We start from the raw sequence: 18,797 nt of genomic DNA on the forward strand, positions 1-18,797 counted from the left end.
ATATTATGTTACCAGGATTCACACAAAGGGCACAGTAGCTCATACCTGTAGTCCTAGCTACTCGGGAGGCTGAGGCAGGAGAAACACTTGAGCCCAGGAGTTTGAGACCACAGAGAGCTCTGATCGCACCTGAGATCAAGCCACTGCACTCCAGCCTGGGCAGCATAGCAAGACCGCATCTCTTTAAAAAAAAAAAAAAGGTTTCATATGTGATTTTCCATGAGGACTTCCTTTTTCACTGCTGTATAGTGTTCCATTGTGTGATCATCCCACTATTTTTTTTTTTCTAGAGATGGATGTCTCATTTTGTCACCCAGGTCAGAGTGCAGTAGTGGAATCTTGGTTCACTGCAGCCTCAACCTACCAGGCTCAAGCAATCCTCCCAACTCAGACCCTGAGGTACAGGTGGGAGCCACCACGCCTGGCTAATTTTTGTATTTTTTGCAGAGAATGAGTTTTGCCATCTTGCCCAGGGTGGTCTCGAACTCCTAAACTCAGACAGTTTGACAGCCTCAGCCTCCCAAAGTGCTGGGATTACAGGTGTGAGTCACTGTGCCTGGCCCATCCCACTGTTTTTGATCCATTCTCTGTGTGGGCATTTGAATCCGTTGCTATTAGAACAAGTGAAGGGCTGGGCACAGTGGCTCACGCCTGTAATCCCTACACTTTGGGAGGCTGAGGAGGGCAGATCGCTTGAGCCCAGGAGTTTGAGACCAGCCTGGGCAATATGGCAAAACCCCGTCTCTACAAAAAATACAAAAATTAGCTGAGCATGGTGGCACATGCCTGTAGTCCCAGCACTTTGGGAGGCCCAGGAGGAGAATCACTTGAAGCCAGGAGTTTGAAACCAGCCTGGGCAATATGGCAAGACCCCATCTCTATGAAAGAAAGGAAGGAAGAAAGGGAAGGGAAATGGGGAAGGAAGGAAATATTTTTAAATGATTTTTTTTAAAAACAGAACAAGTGAACAAGCCACTTTTCTGTGCCTTCGTGTTTTCTTTGTCTTTGAACATTTGCATGGTTGGATCATGGCCTATGTCAGGTCAGGTCAGGTCAGGTCAGGCCGGGTGCGGTGGCTCATGCCTGTAATCTCAGCACTTTGGGAGGCTGAGGGGTAGATCACTTGAGCTCAGGAGTTCGAGACCAGCCTGGCCAACATGGAAAAACCCTGTCTCTACTAAAGCTAAATAGCTGGGCATGGTGGTGCGCACCTGTAATCCCAGCTGCTCGGGAGGCTGAGGTAGAATTGCTGGAACTGGGGAGGCAGAGGTTGCAGTGAGCTGAGATCGTGCCATTGCACTCCATCCTGGGTGACAGAGTGAGACTCCACCTCAAAACAAAACAAAACAAAACAAGTCAGGTCTGTTTTTACACTGCATTATCCCCATGAGCATGTTCTCTGCATATGCCAAAACCTCACTGTCAACTGAAGTTTTGGTGGCTGCCTAATATTCTGCCACAGGGAGGGATCATAATTTACTTAGCCAATCCCCCGCTGCTGGACACAGAGGTTGCCTGGACACCGTGCTGGCATCAACGGGGATGCTGTGAACATCGTCCCCTGCATGCCAAGCCCTGACCCTGGGCCTCGGGCCGCCCTGTCCCCCCTCCCCGCAGGCGAGCCCAAGACCTCGGCGGCCCCGCTGAGCATCGCCAACGGCGCGGCCCCCGCCAGCACCTCGGAGGACGCCATCAAGAGCATCCTGGAGCAGGCACGCCGTGAGATGCAGGCGCAACAGCAGGCGTTGCTGGAGATGGAGATGGCGCCCAGGGGCCGCTCGGTGCCCCCCTCGCCCCCGGAGCGGCCGTCGCTGGCCACCGCGAGCCAGAACGGGGCCCCGGCCTTGGTGAAGCAGGAGGAGGGCGGCGGGGGCCCCGCGCAGGCGCCGCTCCCGGTCCTGTCCCCCGCCGCCTTCGTGCAGAGCATCATCCGCAAGGTCAAGTCCGAGATCGGTGACGCCGGCTACTTCGACCACCACTGGGCCTCCGACCGCGGCCTGCTCAGCCGCCCCTACGCCTCCGTGTCGCCCTCGCTGTCCTCCTCCTCCTCCTCTGGCTACTCTGGCCAGCCCAACGGCCGCGCCTGGCCCCGCGCGGACGAGGCCCCTGTGCCCCCCGAGGACGAGGCGGCGGCAGGGGCGGAGGACGAACCTCCCAGGGCGGGCGAGCTCAAGGCTGAGGGCGCGACGGCCGAGGCGGGCGCGCGGCTGCCCTACTACCCGGCCTACGTGCCGCGCACCCTGAAGCCCACCGTGCCGCCGCTGACCCCCGAGCAGTACGAGCTGTACATGTACCGTGAGGTGGACACGCTGGAGCTCACCCGCCAGGTCAAGGAGAAGCTGGCCAAGAACGGCATCTGCCAGAGGATCTTCGGGGAGAAGGTGAGTGCAGGGCGGGCCCCCGGTGTCTGGGCTCTGGGAGGAGATGTCTGAGAAGCAGGATGCCCACCCAAGCAGGCTGGCGGGACCCCAGGGGCCCAGGCCCTCCATTCCTGAGTCCTGCTGTCCCTGGGCCCCACAGGAAGGAGAGCCACTGTTCTGCTCCGTGGTTGTTAAAACCGGGAAATGCTTCCATCCTGGCCAGTAAACAGCCACTTAACTCCCCTCCTCCAGGCCCCTCCAGATCGCCTGAGTTCCAGCCACTAAAGGGTTAAGTGGCAGGACTTGGTGGCTCACGCCTGTAATCCCAGCACTTTGGGAGACGGAGGTGGGAAGATCTCTTGAGCCCAGAAGTTTGAGACCAGCCTGGCCAACGTGGCGAAACCCCGTCTCTACAAAAAAATACAAAAATTAAGCTGGGCACGGTGGCTCACACCTGTAATCCCAGCACTTTGGGAGGCTGAGGCGGGCAGATCACGAGATCAAGAGATCAAGACCATCCTGGCCAACATGGTGAAACCCCGTCTCTACTAAAAATACAAAAATTAGCTGGACTTGGTGTCCTGTGCCTGTATAGTCGTGGCTACTTAGGAGGCTGAGGCAGAAGCATCACTTGAACCTGGGGGGCAGGGGTTGCAGCAAGCCAAGATCTCGCTACTGTACTCCAGCCTGGGTGACAGAATGATACTCCATCTCAAAAAAAAAAAAAAAAAAAGCATTCGGGACCAGCCTGGGCAATGTAGCAAGACCCCCATCTCTACAAAATAAAAAACATTAGCCGAGTGTGGTGGTGCACAGCTACTCAGGAGGCTGATGTGGGAGAATTGTTTAAACCCAGGTGGTCGAGGCTACAGTGAGCCATGATCACACCAATGCACTCCAGCCTGGGCAACAGAGCAAGACCTCATCCCCCCAAAAATAAATAAAATTTTAAAAAGAAAGGGTTAAATAAAGCTCACCCCAGCCAGGGGACCTCGGTGTTTCCTGATTGGTTGGTGCCCCTGCAATGCCAGTTTTAAGTGTCACCTCTACCTTTAGCAAGGGAATAGGCAAAGGGCCAAGCGAGCTCGGAGGAGGGAGAAACTACTTAAGTGGGAGGTCAGGGAAGGCTTCCTGGAGGAGGGGGGCACTGAAGGATTTTTACATGTAGGGACATTAGGGAGGGTACTGGAGGGGAAGGGCACAGCAACAGCACATGGCAGGCACCTATGAGGAACAAATGAAGGCCGCCTGGATTCCAACAGAGGGGAGGGGAGGGGATGGGGGGCTGGGCGTGGTGGCTCACGCCTATAATCCCAACACTGTGGGAGGCCGAGTTGGGTGGATCACTTGAGGTCAGGAGTTTGAAACCAGCCTGGCCAATGTGGCAAAACCCCATCTCTACTAAAAATATAAAAATTAGCCAGACGTGCACCAGCCTGGTACAAGTCCCAACTACTAAGGAGGCTGAGGCAGGAGAATCATTTGAACCTGGGAGGCGGAGTTTGCAGTGAGCTGAGATCATGCCACTGCACTCCATCCTGGGCAACAGACAAAGTGAGACTCTGCCTCAAAAAAAAAGGTTGGGGAGGAGAGGGAGGGCCAGGTCTATGTCCCGGGGGCCTGCTGACCTACCCCCCTGGCCCACCCCTCGCAGGTGCTGGGCCTGTCACAGGGCAGTGTGAGCGACATGCTGTCCCGGCCGAAGCCATGGAGCAAGCTGACGCAGAAGGGGCGGGAGCCCTTCATCCGCATGCAGCTGTGGCTCTCCGACCAGCTCGGCCAGGCGGTGGGCCAGCAGCCTGGTGCCTCCCAGGGTGAGTGCGGGCAGGAGCATCTCAGGGGGTGCTGGCAGACTTCCCACCTGCGCAGTGGCGCGTCCGCCTGGCTTTACTGCCCGAGTCTACCTATCTCTCCCTCCCCACTGCCCTGGCTCTCATCCCAGCCACTGTCATGGCTGCCCTGGAACATGGTGGGGGGCTCCTGGGGTTTCTCTGCTCCCCTTTCTTCCTTCCTCCAACCAGAGGGATGCTTCTAGAAGCCACACACCTGATGCACTGGGTCCTGGCTTTAAGCCTCCAAGTGGCTCCATGGTGCTCAGAGCAGGTGGAGAATGTGTTTTGCATGTGGAGTCCCACATCTGGAATTGCTCATCGATCGCAGCTCTGTTTCCTGAAGACCCAGCATGCAGCCTCAGACTCCTTCTTAGCACAGGGCCTTGGGCAGTGCCACCCAGCCGCCTATGATGGCACGAGCAGGCTAGAGTGCCAGCTTTGCCCGGGTGAGGAAACGGAGGCTCAGAGGGATGCCCAAAGTCCCAGAGTCCGGAAGTGCTAGGGGGAGCCCCAGCTCCCTGCCACGGTGGGGACCAGCGGATAAGTCTGCCGGGGCCCTGGTGAGGCACCCACCCGGGCCCTGCACTGGAATGAGGGCACGTGACTGCAAGGACAGGACATCAGACCTGCCCACTGAGAAGGGCAGAGACCAGGGGAGGCCAGACCCTGAGTCCAAGGATCTGAGCTCAGTCTTGTCAATAGGACAAAACCATATCTCAGGTTCACAGAAATGAGCCAGGTCAGCAGGCCCATATCAACAGGAATATGGACTGGAAACATAATGTCAAGTGACAAAAGCCTCCATCCCAGTGACAGTGCTTACTATAGAAGCTAACACCTACAGGATGAGACTGCACGCTGGTGTGGCTGTATGGCTGCAGACTTATGCACTAAAATTTAAAAAGAGGCTGAGGCCAGGCATGGGGGCTCACGCCTGTAATCCCAGCACTTTGGGAGGCTGAGGCTGGAGGATCTCTTGAAGCCAGGAGTTCAAGATCAGCCTGGGCAATAGAGGGAGACTGTGTCTCTACAAAATATAAAAATAATCATTCGGAATGGTACGTGCCTGTGGTCCCAGCTACTCGGGAGGCTGAGGCAGGAAGATCACTTGAGCTGTGATCACCCCACTGCACTCCAGCTTGGGCGACAGAGTGAGACCTTGTCTCAGAAAAAAGGAGGCCGAGCACAGTGGCTCATGCCTGTAATCCCAATACTTTGGGAGGTGAAGGCGGGAGGATCTCTTGAAGCCTGGAGTTTGAAATCAGCCTTGGCAACATGGCGAAACCTCATCTCTACAAATAAAAAATAAAAAATTAGCCAGGTATGGTAGCATGTGCCTGTAAGGGTGAGGCAGGAGGATCACTTAAGCCCAGGAGTTCGAGGCTGCAGTGAGCTATGATCATGCCACTGCACTCCAGCCTGGGCAAGTGAGACCATCTCTAAAAGAATTAATAAAATGAAATGTATAGGCTGGGTGTGGTGGCTCACACCTGTAATCCCAGCACTTTGGGAGGCCAAGGCGGGCGGATCACAAAGTCAGGAGTTTGAGACCAGTCTGGCCAACATGGTGAAACCCCGTCTCTACTAAAAATACAAAAAATTAGCTGGGCATGGTGGCGCGCGCATGTAATCTTAGCTGCTTAGGAGACTGAAGCAGGAGAATCGAGTGACCTGGGAGGCAGAGGTTGCAGTGAGCTGAGATCCTCGCCATTGCACTCTAGCCTGGGCAACAGTGTGAGACTCTGTCTCAAAAAAAAAAAAAAAAAAAGAAAAGAAAGAAATGCATAAGGAGGCAGCCCCCCAGCTGGGGAGGGAGGTTGCCCTGGGCAGGGAGAGGGCCAGGAAGAGTCAGGGAGTGGTGACTTTGTCTGCTCTGCTCCTTTCCTATTCTTTTTTTTTGTTTTCTTTTGTTTTTGTTTTGAGACAGAGTCTTGCTCTGTTGCCTAGGCTGGAGTGCAATGGCACAATCTCGGCTCACTGCAACTTCTGCCTCCCGGGTTCAAGTGATTCTCCTGCCTCAGCCGCCTTAGTAGCTGGGATTACAGGCGTGGGCCACCATGCCCGGCTAATTTTATATTGTTAGTAGAGACAGGGTTTCTCCATGTTGGTCAGGCTGGTCTTGAACTCCTGACCTCAGGGGATCCACCCACCTTGGCTTTCCAAAGTGCTGGGATTACAGGCGTGAGCCACAGCACCCAGCCCTTTCCTGTTTCTTTAAAACAAGAAGGGAGATTGGAAGTGATGGGGGTGAAGTGTCAGCATCGATTACAGTGATGGGTGGAAGGGAGGGGAGGATTTATGTATTGTTTTCTGTATATTTCTGTATGTTTTTAATAGTTTATAAATACAATGTTTGATTTAAACATTCCTCTCCATAAGGCTGTAACGAGGATTAAAAGCAGCCATGCTGGCCGGGTAGGGTGCCTCATGCCTGTAATCCCAGCACTTTGGGAGGCTGAGGCAGGCGGATCACGAGGTCAGGAGATTGAGACCATCCTGGCTAACTCAGTGAAACCCGTCTCTACTAAAAATACAAAAAAAAAAAAAAAAATTATCCGGGTGTGGTGGCAGGCGCCTGTAGTCCCAGCTACTCAGGAGGCTGAGGCAGGAGAATGGCGTGAATCTGGGAGGCAGAGCTTGCAATGAGCCAAGATCGTGTCACTGCACTCCAGCCTGGGTGACAGTGAGACTCCGTCTCAAAAGAAAGAAAAAAAAAAAAAGCAGCCATGCTAATGCTAATGACCACTGCCACTTAATCACACGTAGCACCAAGTGGTCAAAGTGCTTTGTCCTATAATCTTCATGTCAGTCTCCACTAAAGGGACTGTTTATCATTACCATTTCACAGATGAAGAAATCCAGGGGCACGGTAGCGCAGTGACTTGCCCAAGGCCACCATCCAGTGAGTGGCAGAGCTAGGATGAGCACTCTAGGCTGTGGGCCATCAGGCTTCCTGCCCGCTAGGATCCCCAAATGTGCCTACCCAAGAGCCTACCTGGGAAAAGACTTCCATCCTTTTTTGTTTTATACTGTTGTGGTGGGGGAGGGTTGGTTTTGTTTTATAGTGTTGTGGTGGGGGAGGGTTGGTTTTGTTTTATAGTGTTGTGGTGGGGGAGGGGTGGGTTTTGTTTTATAGTGTTGTGTTGGGGGTGGGTTTTGTTTTATAGTGTTGTGGTGGGGGAGGGGTTGGTTTTGTTTTATAGTGTTGTGGTGGGGGAGGGTTGGTTTTGTTTTATAGTGTTGTGGTGGGGGAGGGGTGGGTTTTGTTTATAGTGTGTTGGGGGTGGGTTTTGTTTTATAGTGTTGTGGTGGGGGAGGGTTGGTTTTGTTTTATAGTGTTGTGGTGGGGGAGGGGTGGGTCTTGTTTTATAGTGTTGTGGTGGGGGAGGAGTGGGTTTTGTTTTATAATGTTGTGGTGGGGGAGGGGTTGGTTTTGTTTTATAGTGTTGTGGTGGGGGAGGGGTGGGTTTTGTTTATAGTGTGTTGGGGGTTGGTTTTGTTTTATAGTGTTGTGGTGGGGGAGGGGTTGGTTTTGTTTATAGTGTGTTGGGGGTTGGTTTTGTTTTATAGTGTTGTGGTGGGGGAGGGGTGGGTTTTGTTTATAGTGTGTTGGGGGTTGGTTTTGTTTTATAGTGTTGTGGTGGGGGAGGGGTGGGTTTTGTTTATAGTGTGTTGGGGGTTGGTTTTGTTTTATAGTGTGGTGGTGGGGGAGGGGTGGGTTTTGTTTTATAGTGTTGTGGTGGGGGAGGGTTGGTTTTGTTTTATAGTGTTGTGGTGGGGGAGGGGTTGGTTTTGTTTTATAGTGTTGTGGTGGGGGAGGGGTTGGTTTTGTTTTATAGTGTGGTGGTGGGGGAGGGGTGGGTTTTGTTTTATAGTGTGGTGGTGGGGGAGGAGTGGGTTTTGTTTTATAGTGTTGTGGTGGGGGAGGGTTGGTTTTGTTTTATAGTGTGGTGGTGGGGGAGGGGTTGGTTTTGTTTTATAGTGTTGTGGTGGAGGAGGGGTTGGTTTTGTTTTATAGTGTTGTGGTGGGGGAGGGGTGGGTCTTGTTTTATAGTGTTGTGTTGGGGAGGGGTTTTGTTTTATAGTGTGGTGGTGGGGGAGGGGTGGGTTTTGTTTATAGTGTGGTGGTGGGGGAGGGGTGGGTTTTGTTTTATAGTGTTGTGGAGGAGGGGTGGGTTTTGTTTATAGTGTTGTGGGGGAGGGGTGGGTTTTGTTTTATAGTGTTGTGGGGGAGGGGTGGGTTTTGTTTATAGTGTTGTGTTGGGGGGTGGGTTTTGTTTTATAGTGTTGTGGTGGGGGAGGGGTGGGTCTTGTTTTATAGTGTTGTGTTGGGGAGGGGTTTTGTTTTATAGTGTGGTGGTGGGGGAGGGGTTGGTTTTGTTTTATAGTGTTGTGGTGGAGGAGGGTTGGTTTTGTTTTATAATGTTGTGGTGGGGGAGGGGTGGGTTTTGTTTTATAGTGTTGTGTTGGGGGTGGGTTTTGTTTTATACTGTTGTGGTGGGGGAGGGTTGGTTTTGTTTTATAGTGTTGTGGTGGGGGAGGGGTGGGTTTTGTTTATAGTGTTGTGTTGGGGGGTGGGTTTTGTTTATAGTGTGTTGGGGGGTGGGTTTTGTTTTATAGTGTTGTGTTGGGGAGGGGTTGGTTTTGTTTTATAGTGTTGTGGTGGGGGAGGGGTTGGTTTTGTTTTATAGTGTTGTGGTGGGGGAGGGGTGGGTTTTGTTTATAGTGTTGTGTTGGGGGGTGGGTTTTGTTTTATAGTGTTGTGGTGGGGGAGGGTTGGTTTTGTTTTACAGTGTTGTGGTGGGGGAGGGTTGGTTTTGTTTTATAGTGTTGTGTTGGGGGTGGGTTTTGTTTTATAGTGTTGCGGTGGGGGAGGGGTGGTTTTGTTTTATAGTGTTGTGGGGGAGGGGTGGGTTTTGTTTATAGTGTTGTGTTGGGGGGGTGGGTTTTGTTTCTAGTGTTGTGTTGGGGGGTGGGTTTTGTTTTATAGTGTTGTGGGGGGGGTGGGTTTTGTTTTATAGTGTTGTGGTGGGGGAGGGGTTGGTTTTGTTTTATAGTGTTGTGGTGGGGGAGGGGTGGGTCTTGTTTTATAGTGTGTTGGGGGTGGGTTTTGTTTTATAGTGTTGTGGTGGGGGAGGGGTGGGTCTTGTTTTATAGTGTTGTGGTGGGGGAGGAGTGGGTTTTGTTTTATAGTGTTGTGGTGGGGGAGGGTTGGTTTTGTTTTATAGTGTTGTGGTGGGGGAGGGGTGGGTTTTGTTTATAGTGTGTTGGGGGTGGGTTTTGTTTTATAGTGTTGTGGTGGGGGAGGGGTTGGTTTTGTTTTATAGTGTTGTGGTGGGGGAGGGGTGGGTCTTGTTTTATAGTGTTGTGTTGGGGAGGGGTTTTGTTTTATAGTGTGGTGGTGGGGGAGGGGTGGGTTTTGTTTATAGTGTTGTGTTGGGGGGTGGGTTTTGTTTTATAGTGTTGTGGTGGGGGATGGTTGGTTTTGTTTTACAGTGTTGTGGTGGGGGAGGGTTGGTTTTCTTTTATAGTGTTGTGTTGGGGGTGGGTTTTGTTTTATAGTGTTGCGGTGGGGGAGGGGTGGTTTTGTTTTATAGTGTTGTGGTGGGGGAGGGGTGGGTTTTGTTTATAGTGTTGTGTTGGGGGGTGGGTTTTGTTTATAGTGTTGTGGTGGGGGGTGGGTTTTGTTTTATAGTGTTGTGGTGGGGGAGGGTTGGTTTTGTTTTATAGTGTTGTGGTGGGGGAGGGGTTGGTTTTGTTTTATAGTGTGGTGGTGGGGGAGGAGTGGGTTTTGTTTTATAATGTTGTGGTGGGGGAGGGTTGGTTTTGTTTTATAGTGTTGTGGTGGGGGAGGGGTGGGTTTTGTTTTATAGTGTTGTGGTGGAGGAGGGGTTGGTTTTGTTTTATAGTGTTGTGGTGGGGGAGGGGTGGGTCTTGTTTTATAGTGTTGTGTTGGGGAGGGGTTTTGTTTTATAGTGTGGTGGTGGGGGAGGGGTGGGTTTTGTTTATAGTGTGGTGGTGGGGGAGGGGTGGGTTTTGTTTTATAGTGTTGTGGAGGAGGGGTGGGTTTTGTTTATAGTGTTGTGGGGGAGGGGTGGGTTTTGTTTTATAGTGTTGTGGGGGAGGGGTGGGTTTTGTTTATAGTGTTGTGTTGGGGGGTGGGTTTTGTTTTATAGTGTTGTGGTGGGGGAGGGGTGGGTCTTGTTTTATAGTGTTGTGTTGGGGAGGGGTTTTGTTTTATAGTGTGGTGGTGGGGGAGGGGTTGGTTTTGTTTTATAGTGTTGTGGTGGAGGAGGGTTGGTTTTGTTTTATAGTGTTGTGGTGGGGGAGGGGTGGGTCTTGTTTTATAGTGTTGTGTTGGGGAGGGGTTTTGTTTTATAGTGTGGTGGTGGGGGAGGGGTTGGTTTTGTTTTATAGTGTTGTGGTGGAGGAGGGTTGGTTTTGTTTTATAGTGTTGTGGTGGGGGAGGGGTGGGTTTTGTTTATAGTGTTGTGTTGGGGGTGGGTTTTGTTTTATACTGTTGTGGTGGGGGAGGGTTGGTTTTGTTTTATAGTGTTGTGGTGGGGGAGGGGTGGGTTTTGTTTATAGTGTTGTGTTGGGGGGTGGGTTTTGTTTATAGTGTGTTGGGGGGTGGGTTTTGTTTTATAGTGTTGTGTTGGGGAGGGGTTGGTTTTGTTTTATAGTGTTGTGGTTGGGGGTTGTGGGTGGGTTTTGTTTATAGTGTTGTGTTGGGGGGTGGGTTTTGTTTTATAGTGTTGTGGTGGGGGAGGGTTGGTTTTGTTTTACAGTGTTGTGGTGGGGGAGGGTTGGTTTTGTTTTATAGTGTTGTGTTGGGGGTGGGTTTTGTTTTATAGTGTTGTGGTGGGGGAGGGGTGGTTTTGTTTTATAGTGTTGTGGGGGAGGGGTGGGTTTTGTTTATAGTGTTGTGTTGGGGGGGTGGGTTTTGTTTCTAGTGTTGTGTTGGGGGGTGGGTTTTGTTTTATAGTGTTGTGGGGGGGGTGGGTTTTGTTTTATAGTGTTGTGGTGGGGGAGGGGTTGGTTTTGTTTTATAATGTCGTGGTGGGGGAGGGGTGGGTCTTGTTTTATAGTGTGTTGGGGGTGGGTTTTGTTTTATAGTGTTGTGGTGGGGGAGGGGTGGGTTTTGTTTATAGTGTGTTGGGGGTGGGTTTTGTTTTATAGTGTTGTGGTGGGGGAGGGGTTGGTTTTGTTTTATAGTGTTGTGGTGGAGGAGGGGTTGGTTTTGTTTTATAGTGTTGTGTTGGGGAGGGGTTTTGTTTTATAGTGTGGTGGTGGGGGAGGGGTGGGTTTTGTTTATAGTGTGTTGGGGGTGGGTTTTGTTTTATAGTGTTGTGGTGGGGGAGGGGTTGGTTTTGTTTTATAGTGTTGTGGTGGGGGAGGGGTTGGTCTTGTTTTATAGTGTTGTGGTGGGGGAGGGGTGGGTCTTGTTTTATAGTGTTGTGTTGGGGAGGGGTTTTGTTTTATAGTGTGGTGGTGGGGGAGGGGTGGGTTTTGTTTATAGTGTTGTGTTGGGGGGTGGGTTTTGTTTTATAGTGTTGTGGTGGGGGATGGTTGGTTTTGTTTTACAGTGTTGTGGTGGGGGAGGGTTGGTTTTCTTTTATAGTGTTGTGTTGGGGGTGGGTTTTGTTTTATAGTGTTGCGGTGGGGGAGGGGTGGTTTTGTTTTATAGTGTTGTGGTGGGGGAGGGGTGGGTTTTGTTTATAGTGTTGTGTTGGGGGGTGGGTTTTGTTTATAGTGTTGTGGTGGGGGGTGGGTTTTGTTTTATAGTGTTGTGGTGGGGGAGGGTTGGTTTTGTTTTATAGTGTTGTGGTGGGGGAGGGGTGGGTCTTGTTTTATAGTGTTGTGGTGGGGGAGGAGTGGGTTTTGTTTTATAGTGTTGTGGTGGGGGAGGGTTGGTTTTGTTTTATAGTGTTGTGGTGGGGGAGGGGTGGGTTTTGTTTATAGTGTGTTGGGGGTGGGTTTTGTTTTATAGTGTTGTGGTGGGGGAGGGGTGGGTCTTGTTTTATAGTGTTGTGGTGGGGGAGGAGTGGGTTTTGTTTTATAGTGTTGTGGTGGGGGAGGGTTGGTTTTGTTTTATAGTGTTGTGGTGGGGGAGGGGTGGGTTTTGTTTATAGTGTGTTGGGGGTGGGTTTTGTTTTATAGTGTTGTGGTGGGGGAGGGGTTGGTTTTGTTTTATAGTGTTGTGGTGGGGGAGGGGTGGGTCTTGTTTTATAGTGTTGTGTTGGGGAGGGGTTTTGTTTTATAGTGTTGTGGTGGGGGAGGGGTTGGTTTTGTTTTATAGTGTTGTGGTGGAGGAGGGTTGGTTTTGTTTTATAGTGTTGTGGTGGGGGAGGGGTGGGTCTTGTTTTATAGTGTTGTGTTGGGGAGGGGTTTTGTTTTATAGTGTGGTGGTGGGGGAGGGGTGGGTTTTGTTTATAGTGTGGTGGTGGGGGAGGGGTGGGTTTTGTTTTATAGTGTTGTGGAGGAGGGGTGGGTTTTGTTTATAGTGTTGTGGGGGAGGGGTGGGTTTTGTTTTATAGTGTTGTGGGGGAGGGGTGGGTTTTGTTTATAGTGTTGTGTTGGGGGTTGGTTTTGTTTTATAGTGTTGTGGTGGAGGAGGGGTGGGTTTTGTTTATAGTGTTGTGGGGGAGGGGTGGGTTTTGTTTTATAGTGTTGTGGGGGAGGGGCGGGTTTTGTTTATAGTGTTGTGGTGGGGGAGGGGTGGGTTTTGGTTTTTTTGAGGCATAGTCTCACTCTGTCGCCCAGGCTGGAGTGGTGAGCCACTGCGCCTGGTCTGTGGTGTTATGTTTTAACTAACTTTTTTACTGTAGTAAAATTCACATAACAGCTGGGCACGGTGGCTCACACCTGTAATCCCAGCACTTTGGGAGGCCGAGGCGGGCGGATCACTTGAGCCCAGGAATTTGAGACCAGCCTGGCCAACATGGAGAAACTCCGTCTCTCCTAAAAGTACAAAAATTAGCCGGGTGTGGCAGCACGCATCTGTAATCCCAGCTACTCGGGAGGCTAAGGCGAGAGGATCGCTTGAACCCAGGAAGCGGAGGTTGCAGTGAGCCAGGATGGCACCACTGCACTGCAGCCTGGGTGACAGAGTGAGACTGTCTCAAACAAACAAAAATCACATAACGTAAAATGTACCTTTTAAACCATTTTTTAACTGTACAATTCAGTGGATCTAATACATGCACAGTGTGTGTGACCATCACCTCTATCTAATTCCAGAATATTCCCACCACCCCAAAAAGGAACCCCATACCCGTCCAGCAGTCATTGCCCATCCTCCTTCCCCCCAGCTCCTGGAACTCCGCTTTCTTTCTGTCTGGATTTGCCTCGTCTGAATGTTTCATGTAGATGGAATCCTGTACTAGTTGGCCTTCTATGGCTGGCTTCTTTCAGTTAACGTGCTTTCAAGGCTCATACAGGCTGTAGCATGCATCAGAATTTCCTTCCTTTTTTATGGCTAAATGATATTCCATTGTATGAATAGACCCCATTTTGGCTATTTTGAATAATGCTCCTATGAAAATTTGTGTACATATTTGTGTTTGAACCCCCATTTTCTGTTCTTTGAACATATATCTAGGAGTACAGCTGGCTAGATCATATGGTAACTCTGTGTTTAAGTTACTGAGGAAGTTCAAAGGGTTTCTATTTCTCCAGGTCCTTACCAACATGGGTTATCTCCCATTTGTTGAAGCTAGCCATCCTGGTGGGTGTGTAAGTGGTATCTCACTATAGTTTTTATTTGCATTTCCCCAGTGTCTGATTGTTTTGGTTTTAGATTTTATTGTTATGGAAGGATTTGACCACAGGTAGGATAGAGGTAAGCAGAGAAGATGGAGAATGGTGTTCCTTGTGGAAGGAATGGCACAGGCAGCGGCTAGGAGGTGGGACTATGCACGGCCTGGGAAGAGATGTGAGTAGAGGTGGCGGGGTCCCCTGCTCTCCCAGAATAGGAAGCCAAGGCTAGGCACAGTGCCTCACGCCTGTAATCCCAGGACTTTGAGAGGCTAAGGCAGGCGGATCACTTGAGGTCAGGAGTTCGAGACCAGCCTGACCAACATGGCAAAACCCCTCCTCTACAAAATTACAAAAATTAGCTGGGCATGGTGGCGGGTGCCTGTAGTCCCAGCTACTCAGGAGGCTGAGGTGTGAGGTTGCTTGAGCCTAGGAGGTCAAGGCTGCAGTGAACTGGAGTGAGTGCATTCCAGTCTGGACAACAGAGCGAGACCCTGTCTCAAAAACAACAATAATAATAATAATCAGGGAATCAGACCTGAAGGTGGCTACTGTAGCTGCTGGCCCTAGGGAAAGAGTGGTGATGGCAGATCCACCCTCACAGCCTCTGCTTGTTCATAACCCACTGGGTCTGGAAGCAAAAGGGTGTATCCATTGCCCACAAAGTCCCAGAGTCTGGCTGTGGGGCTGGGTGTCAGGACCTGTCCAAGCCCCCCGTGTGTATTCCCTGGCCACTGGGGCGGGCAGGGACTGGAACTGGAACCCTGACCATACCCATTACTGAAGTTGAGCCAGATGCCATGGGAGGGTTATAAAGCAAGCCCTTATCCCCACGCCCACTGCCAGGCGCAGCCCCGGGTGTAATCAGCGCTACCTACTGTGGCAGCATCAGTATTCCAGACCCTTCCATCCGAGGTTTCTCAGAATTCCCAAGCAGTCAAGGAAGCCCTGTCCTGTCCCCATACACAGTCCCTCTCTTCCCTCTGTCTCTCTCCTCCAATTTCTTTTGTGTGTGTGTGTGTGACAGAGTCTCCCTCTGTCGCCCAGGCTGGAGTGCAATGGTGTGATCTCGGCTCACTGTAACCTCCGGCTCCTGGGTTCAAGCAATTCTCCTGCCTCAGCCTCCCAAGTAGCTGGGATTACAGGCACCCAACTAATTTTTTGTATTTTTAGAAGAGACAGGTTTTGCCATGTTGGCCAGGCTGGTATTGAACTCCTGACCTCAGGTGATCCACCCACCTTGGCCTCCCAAAGTGCTGGGATTACAGGCATGAGCTACTGCACCCAGTCACCTCCAGTGTCTTATTTCTGTTTTTCTCACTCTGCATTTTTTTGATTCACCTATCTCTCTCTCTCTCTTTCTCTCTCTCTCTCTTTCTCTCTCTCTCTCTCTCTCTCTCTCTCCCTCTCCCCCTCTCCCCCTCTCCCCATCTCCCTCTCTTCCCCCCACCCCATTCTCTCTCTCCCCCTGCCTCTCTCACCATCTCTCTCCCGCTCTGTTTGCTCTGTCTCTTCCTCCCTGGCCCTCCCTGGCCCTCCAGTGCTCTCTTTTCATCTCTCTTGCACCGTCCCTATCTCTCCAGGAGAGAGAGATTTCCCAGGATCTGGAACTTTCTGTAGTAAAATAAGGAAAGTTGTGGGCAGACTGGGATGGGTTGGTCACTCTGCTCTCTCCTGTCCCCAGCTGCCCACAGCCCTGTCTGGCGCCCCACCCACAAGCCCACCAAGGCAAGAAGACCCCGCCTCTCCCTGTCATCACCTCCCTCTCCAGATAACCCAGTTGTTCACATGTGACCCCCCCAGCCCTGTAATTAGCACAGTCTTCCTGATAGAGATAATTTCTGAATCTTTCCATCACTTTGTCAGAAGCGATTCTCAGTCAGAGGAGTCAGAAAGGCGGGATTCTCCCTGGGGGAGTGGGATTGGGGGTGGTTGAGTTCTTTCCTGCCAATCATCTCCTTGTTATCCTGTTCGCTTTGCTTCTTGGCCTTCTAGGTTGGGACATGGGTGCAGACAGTTTTCCAAGAGGGAGATGCCTTCAAAGACCCTCAGTTTTTTGTGTTTTTTGTTTGTTTTTGAGGTGGAGTCTTGCTCTTTCACCTAGGCTGGAGTGCAGTGGCGCAATCCCGGCTCACTGCAGCCTCTGCCTCCCAGGTTCAACCAATTCTCCTGCCTCAGCCTCCAGAGTAGCTGGGGCTACAGGTGTGTGCAAACACACCCGGCTAATTTTTTTGTATTTTTAGTAGAGATGGGGTTTCACCATGTTGGCCAGGCTGGTCTTGAACCCCTGACCTCAGGTGATCCACCCACGTTGGCCTTCCAAAATGCAGGGATTACAGGCATGAGCCACCATGCCCGGCCCAAAGACCGTCAGTTTTCCAGCTGGCCGCAGCCCCTCTCCTGCTGCCAACAGTGGGCAGACACCTAGGACAGACTCTCACTTTCCCAGACAGGCCCTCCCACACCAACATGGCATCAGTGTTGGTAACAGTGAGCCTGGAACATGCCCACATAAGCCTCAGCATCACACGGATGCTACCTGAATGGCCAGGATCAGCTCACTTGAGGCTGGAGGCACAGTAGACTTCTTGAGATCCCAAGGTCACAAAGCGCCGTGATGCTATACTTGGAACTCGGGGGCTTCACCTTGCCCTCTTCAGGAGTACTCAGGGATCCTGGCCAAAATTACTCCATAGGCATCTGCCCAGAGCCCCTGCCCCACCCCCAGGCTCTGGGGACTCACCTGTGACTAACTTGTAGTCCTTGCCTTCAAGGGGCTCACAGTTGGTAGATGAGAGGACAGTGTTGGGCATAACCCAACCCCAGCTCAAGTCCTGACTTTGCCATTTATTGCTGTCTGATCTTGGACAAGTTGCCTAACCTCTCTGAACCTCGGTTTCCTCACCCATAAAATGGGATGACATAGTACTTACCTCTTAGAGGTGTCATGAGGGTCACTTGAGATCATGAGCATTGGCCAGCCACAGTGACCCACGCCTGTAATCCCAACACTTTGGGAGGCCAAGGCAGGAGGATCACTTGAGCCCAGGAGTTTGATACCAGCCTGGGCCACATAGTGAAACCCTATCTCTATTTAAAAATACATATATATATATAAAGAGAGGGATCATAGGCATAAAGCACATAATACTACACTGGGCATGTAGTAAGTACTCAATAAAGGGAGTTTATTAGCGTCATCATCATTGTCATCAGTAAGGAAGAGATCTGGCCCAAGCAAGAAATTATAGCAAACTGTGACGATATATATTCAAGGTGCTATTGGACCCCAAAAGTCTAATAGACCTCAGGGAAGGGACATTTAGGCCTGGGTCTTGAGGAATGCATAGAAGTTCAAGATTAGAAGGAAAGTCCTCAGGATGGCAAGACCAGCCTGAGCAAAGACATAGGGGCTTAGAGAGGAGCCTAGATGTTTGTGAAGGGGAGTGAGGGAGATGCTGTAGCTCCAGTTGGCAGGGTAGGCAGGGCCAAGGGAGTTCAGAGCCTTAATCACCAAGACAAGGTGATAGACATTTCTTGCGCAAGGGGCAATGGGGAGCCATTGATGATTCTGGAGCATGGGAGTGGTCTGATCCGAGTGACCAACTCACCCACGACAGAGAAGGAAAGAACCCATCCTGGGCTCAGGATGTCTCTTCTGAAAGTAAAGCCGTTGCTCCCTTTTCTTCTAGCTGTCATACATTTTAATGGTTATTTTAACAAATTTCCAGCAGGTGGCAGTCGAATGCCTCAAGGAAGAGGCATCTTTTTCTGATTTGCTGGGATTAGGTGTGGCCAGTGCTGGGATTCCCAGACCGCACACCATGCTTGCCAACCCATTAGGGGTGCCTCCCTGGGGATGCCTCCACCATTCCTGGTTTCTCAGGAGGCTCAGCTCACACTGGGACTCCCATGGGTGCCTCTAATGCTCCAGGAGGTAGAGGTGATGGAGGAGGTGGAGGTGGGCCCTTGCCCCATGTTATCTCATGGAGGTCTCTCGATGGCCCCAAGTAGTATGTGTAATGCTATGTGTCTTACGGACCCATTTAACAGATGCAAGGACGGAGGCTTGGCAAAGTCATCCACCCGAGATACAAGCCCCAGATATCTTTCAAATCGTTTTTCCAATGTATATTCACACAAAATGTCTTTTGAAAAATGAAAAATGGGCCCGGCATGGTAGTTCAAGCCTATAATCCCAGTACTCTGGAGGGCCGAGGAGGGTGGATCACTTGAGCTCAGGAATTCAAGACCAGCCTGGCCAATATGGCAAAACCCCATCTTTATAAAAATACAAAAGTTAGCCGGGCATGGTGGCACACGCTTATAATCCCAGCTATGGGGGAGGCTGAGGCAGGAGAATCACTTGAAGCCGGGAGGCTAGGTTGCAGTGAGCCAAGATCATGCCACTGCACTCCAGCCTGGGTGACAGAGTGAGTGAGACTCCATCTCCAAAAAAAAGAAAAATGAAAAATGTAGTTTCAAAATCTGTCTACTTTTTTTTTTTTTTTTTTTTTTTTTTGAAACAGAGTCTTGCTCTGTTGCCCAGGCTGGAGTGCAGTGGTGTGATCTCGGCTCACTGCAAGCTCCGCCTCCCAGGTTCAAGCAATTCTGCTGCTGCCTCAGCCTCCCAAGTAGCTGGGATTACAGGCATGTGCCACCATGCCCAGCTAATTTTGTATTTTTTCGTAGAGATGGGGTTTCACCATTTGGCCAGGCTGGTCTCGAACTCCTGACCTTAGGTGATCTGCCCACTTTGGCCTCCCAAAGTGCTGGGATTACGGGCATGAGCCACTGCACCCAGCCCCAATCTAGCTTTTTAAATGTGGCATTGCACTATGGACATCTT

The 18,797-nt window shown here is 51.1% G+C and overlaps 1 protein-coding gene across 5 annotated transcripts in view; it reads left to right on the top strand.

The window, feature by feature from the left end:
• The window catches only part of CUX2 (cut like homeobox 2), a 323,600-nt gene that overhangs the window by 287,257 nt on the left and 17,546 nt on the right, over nucleotides 1-18,797 (top strand). For all 5 annotated transcript variants that reach the window (XM_063647060.1, XM_054442119.2, XM_063647062.1 and 2 more), the window contains exons 17-18: nucleotides 1,618-2,381; nucleotides 4,015-4,174. In XM_063647060.1, coding sequence (XP_063503130.1) covers nucleotides 1,618-2,381; nucleotides 4,015-4,174 — 924 coding nt within the window. The remainder of the gene's footprint in view (nucleotides 1-1,617; nucleotides 2,382-4,014; nucleotides 4,175-18,797) is intronic.

This window comes from Pongo pygmaeus, chromosome 10 (genome assembly GCF_028885625.2).
Source record: "Pongo pygmaeus isolate AG05252 chromosome 10, NHGRI_mPonPyg2-v2.0_pri, whole genome shotgun sequence".
NCBI lineage: Eukaryota > Metazoa > Chordata > Mammalia > Primates > Hominidae > Pongo > Pongo pygmaeus.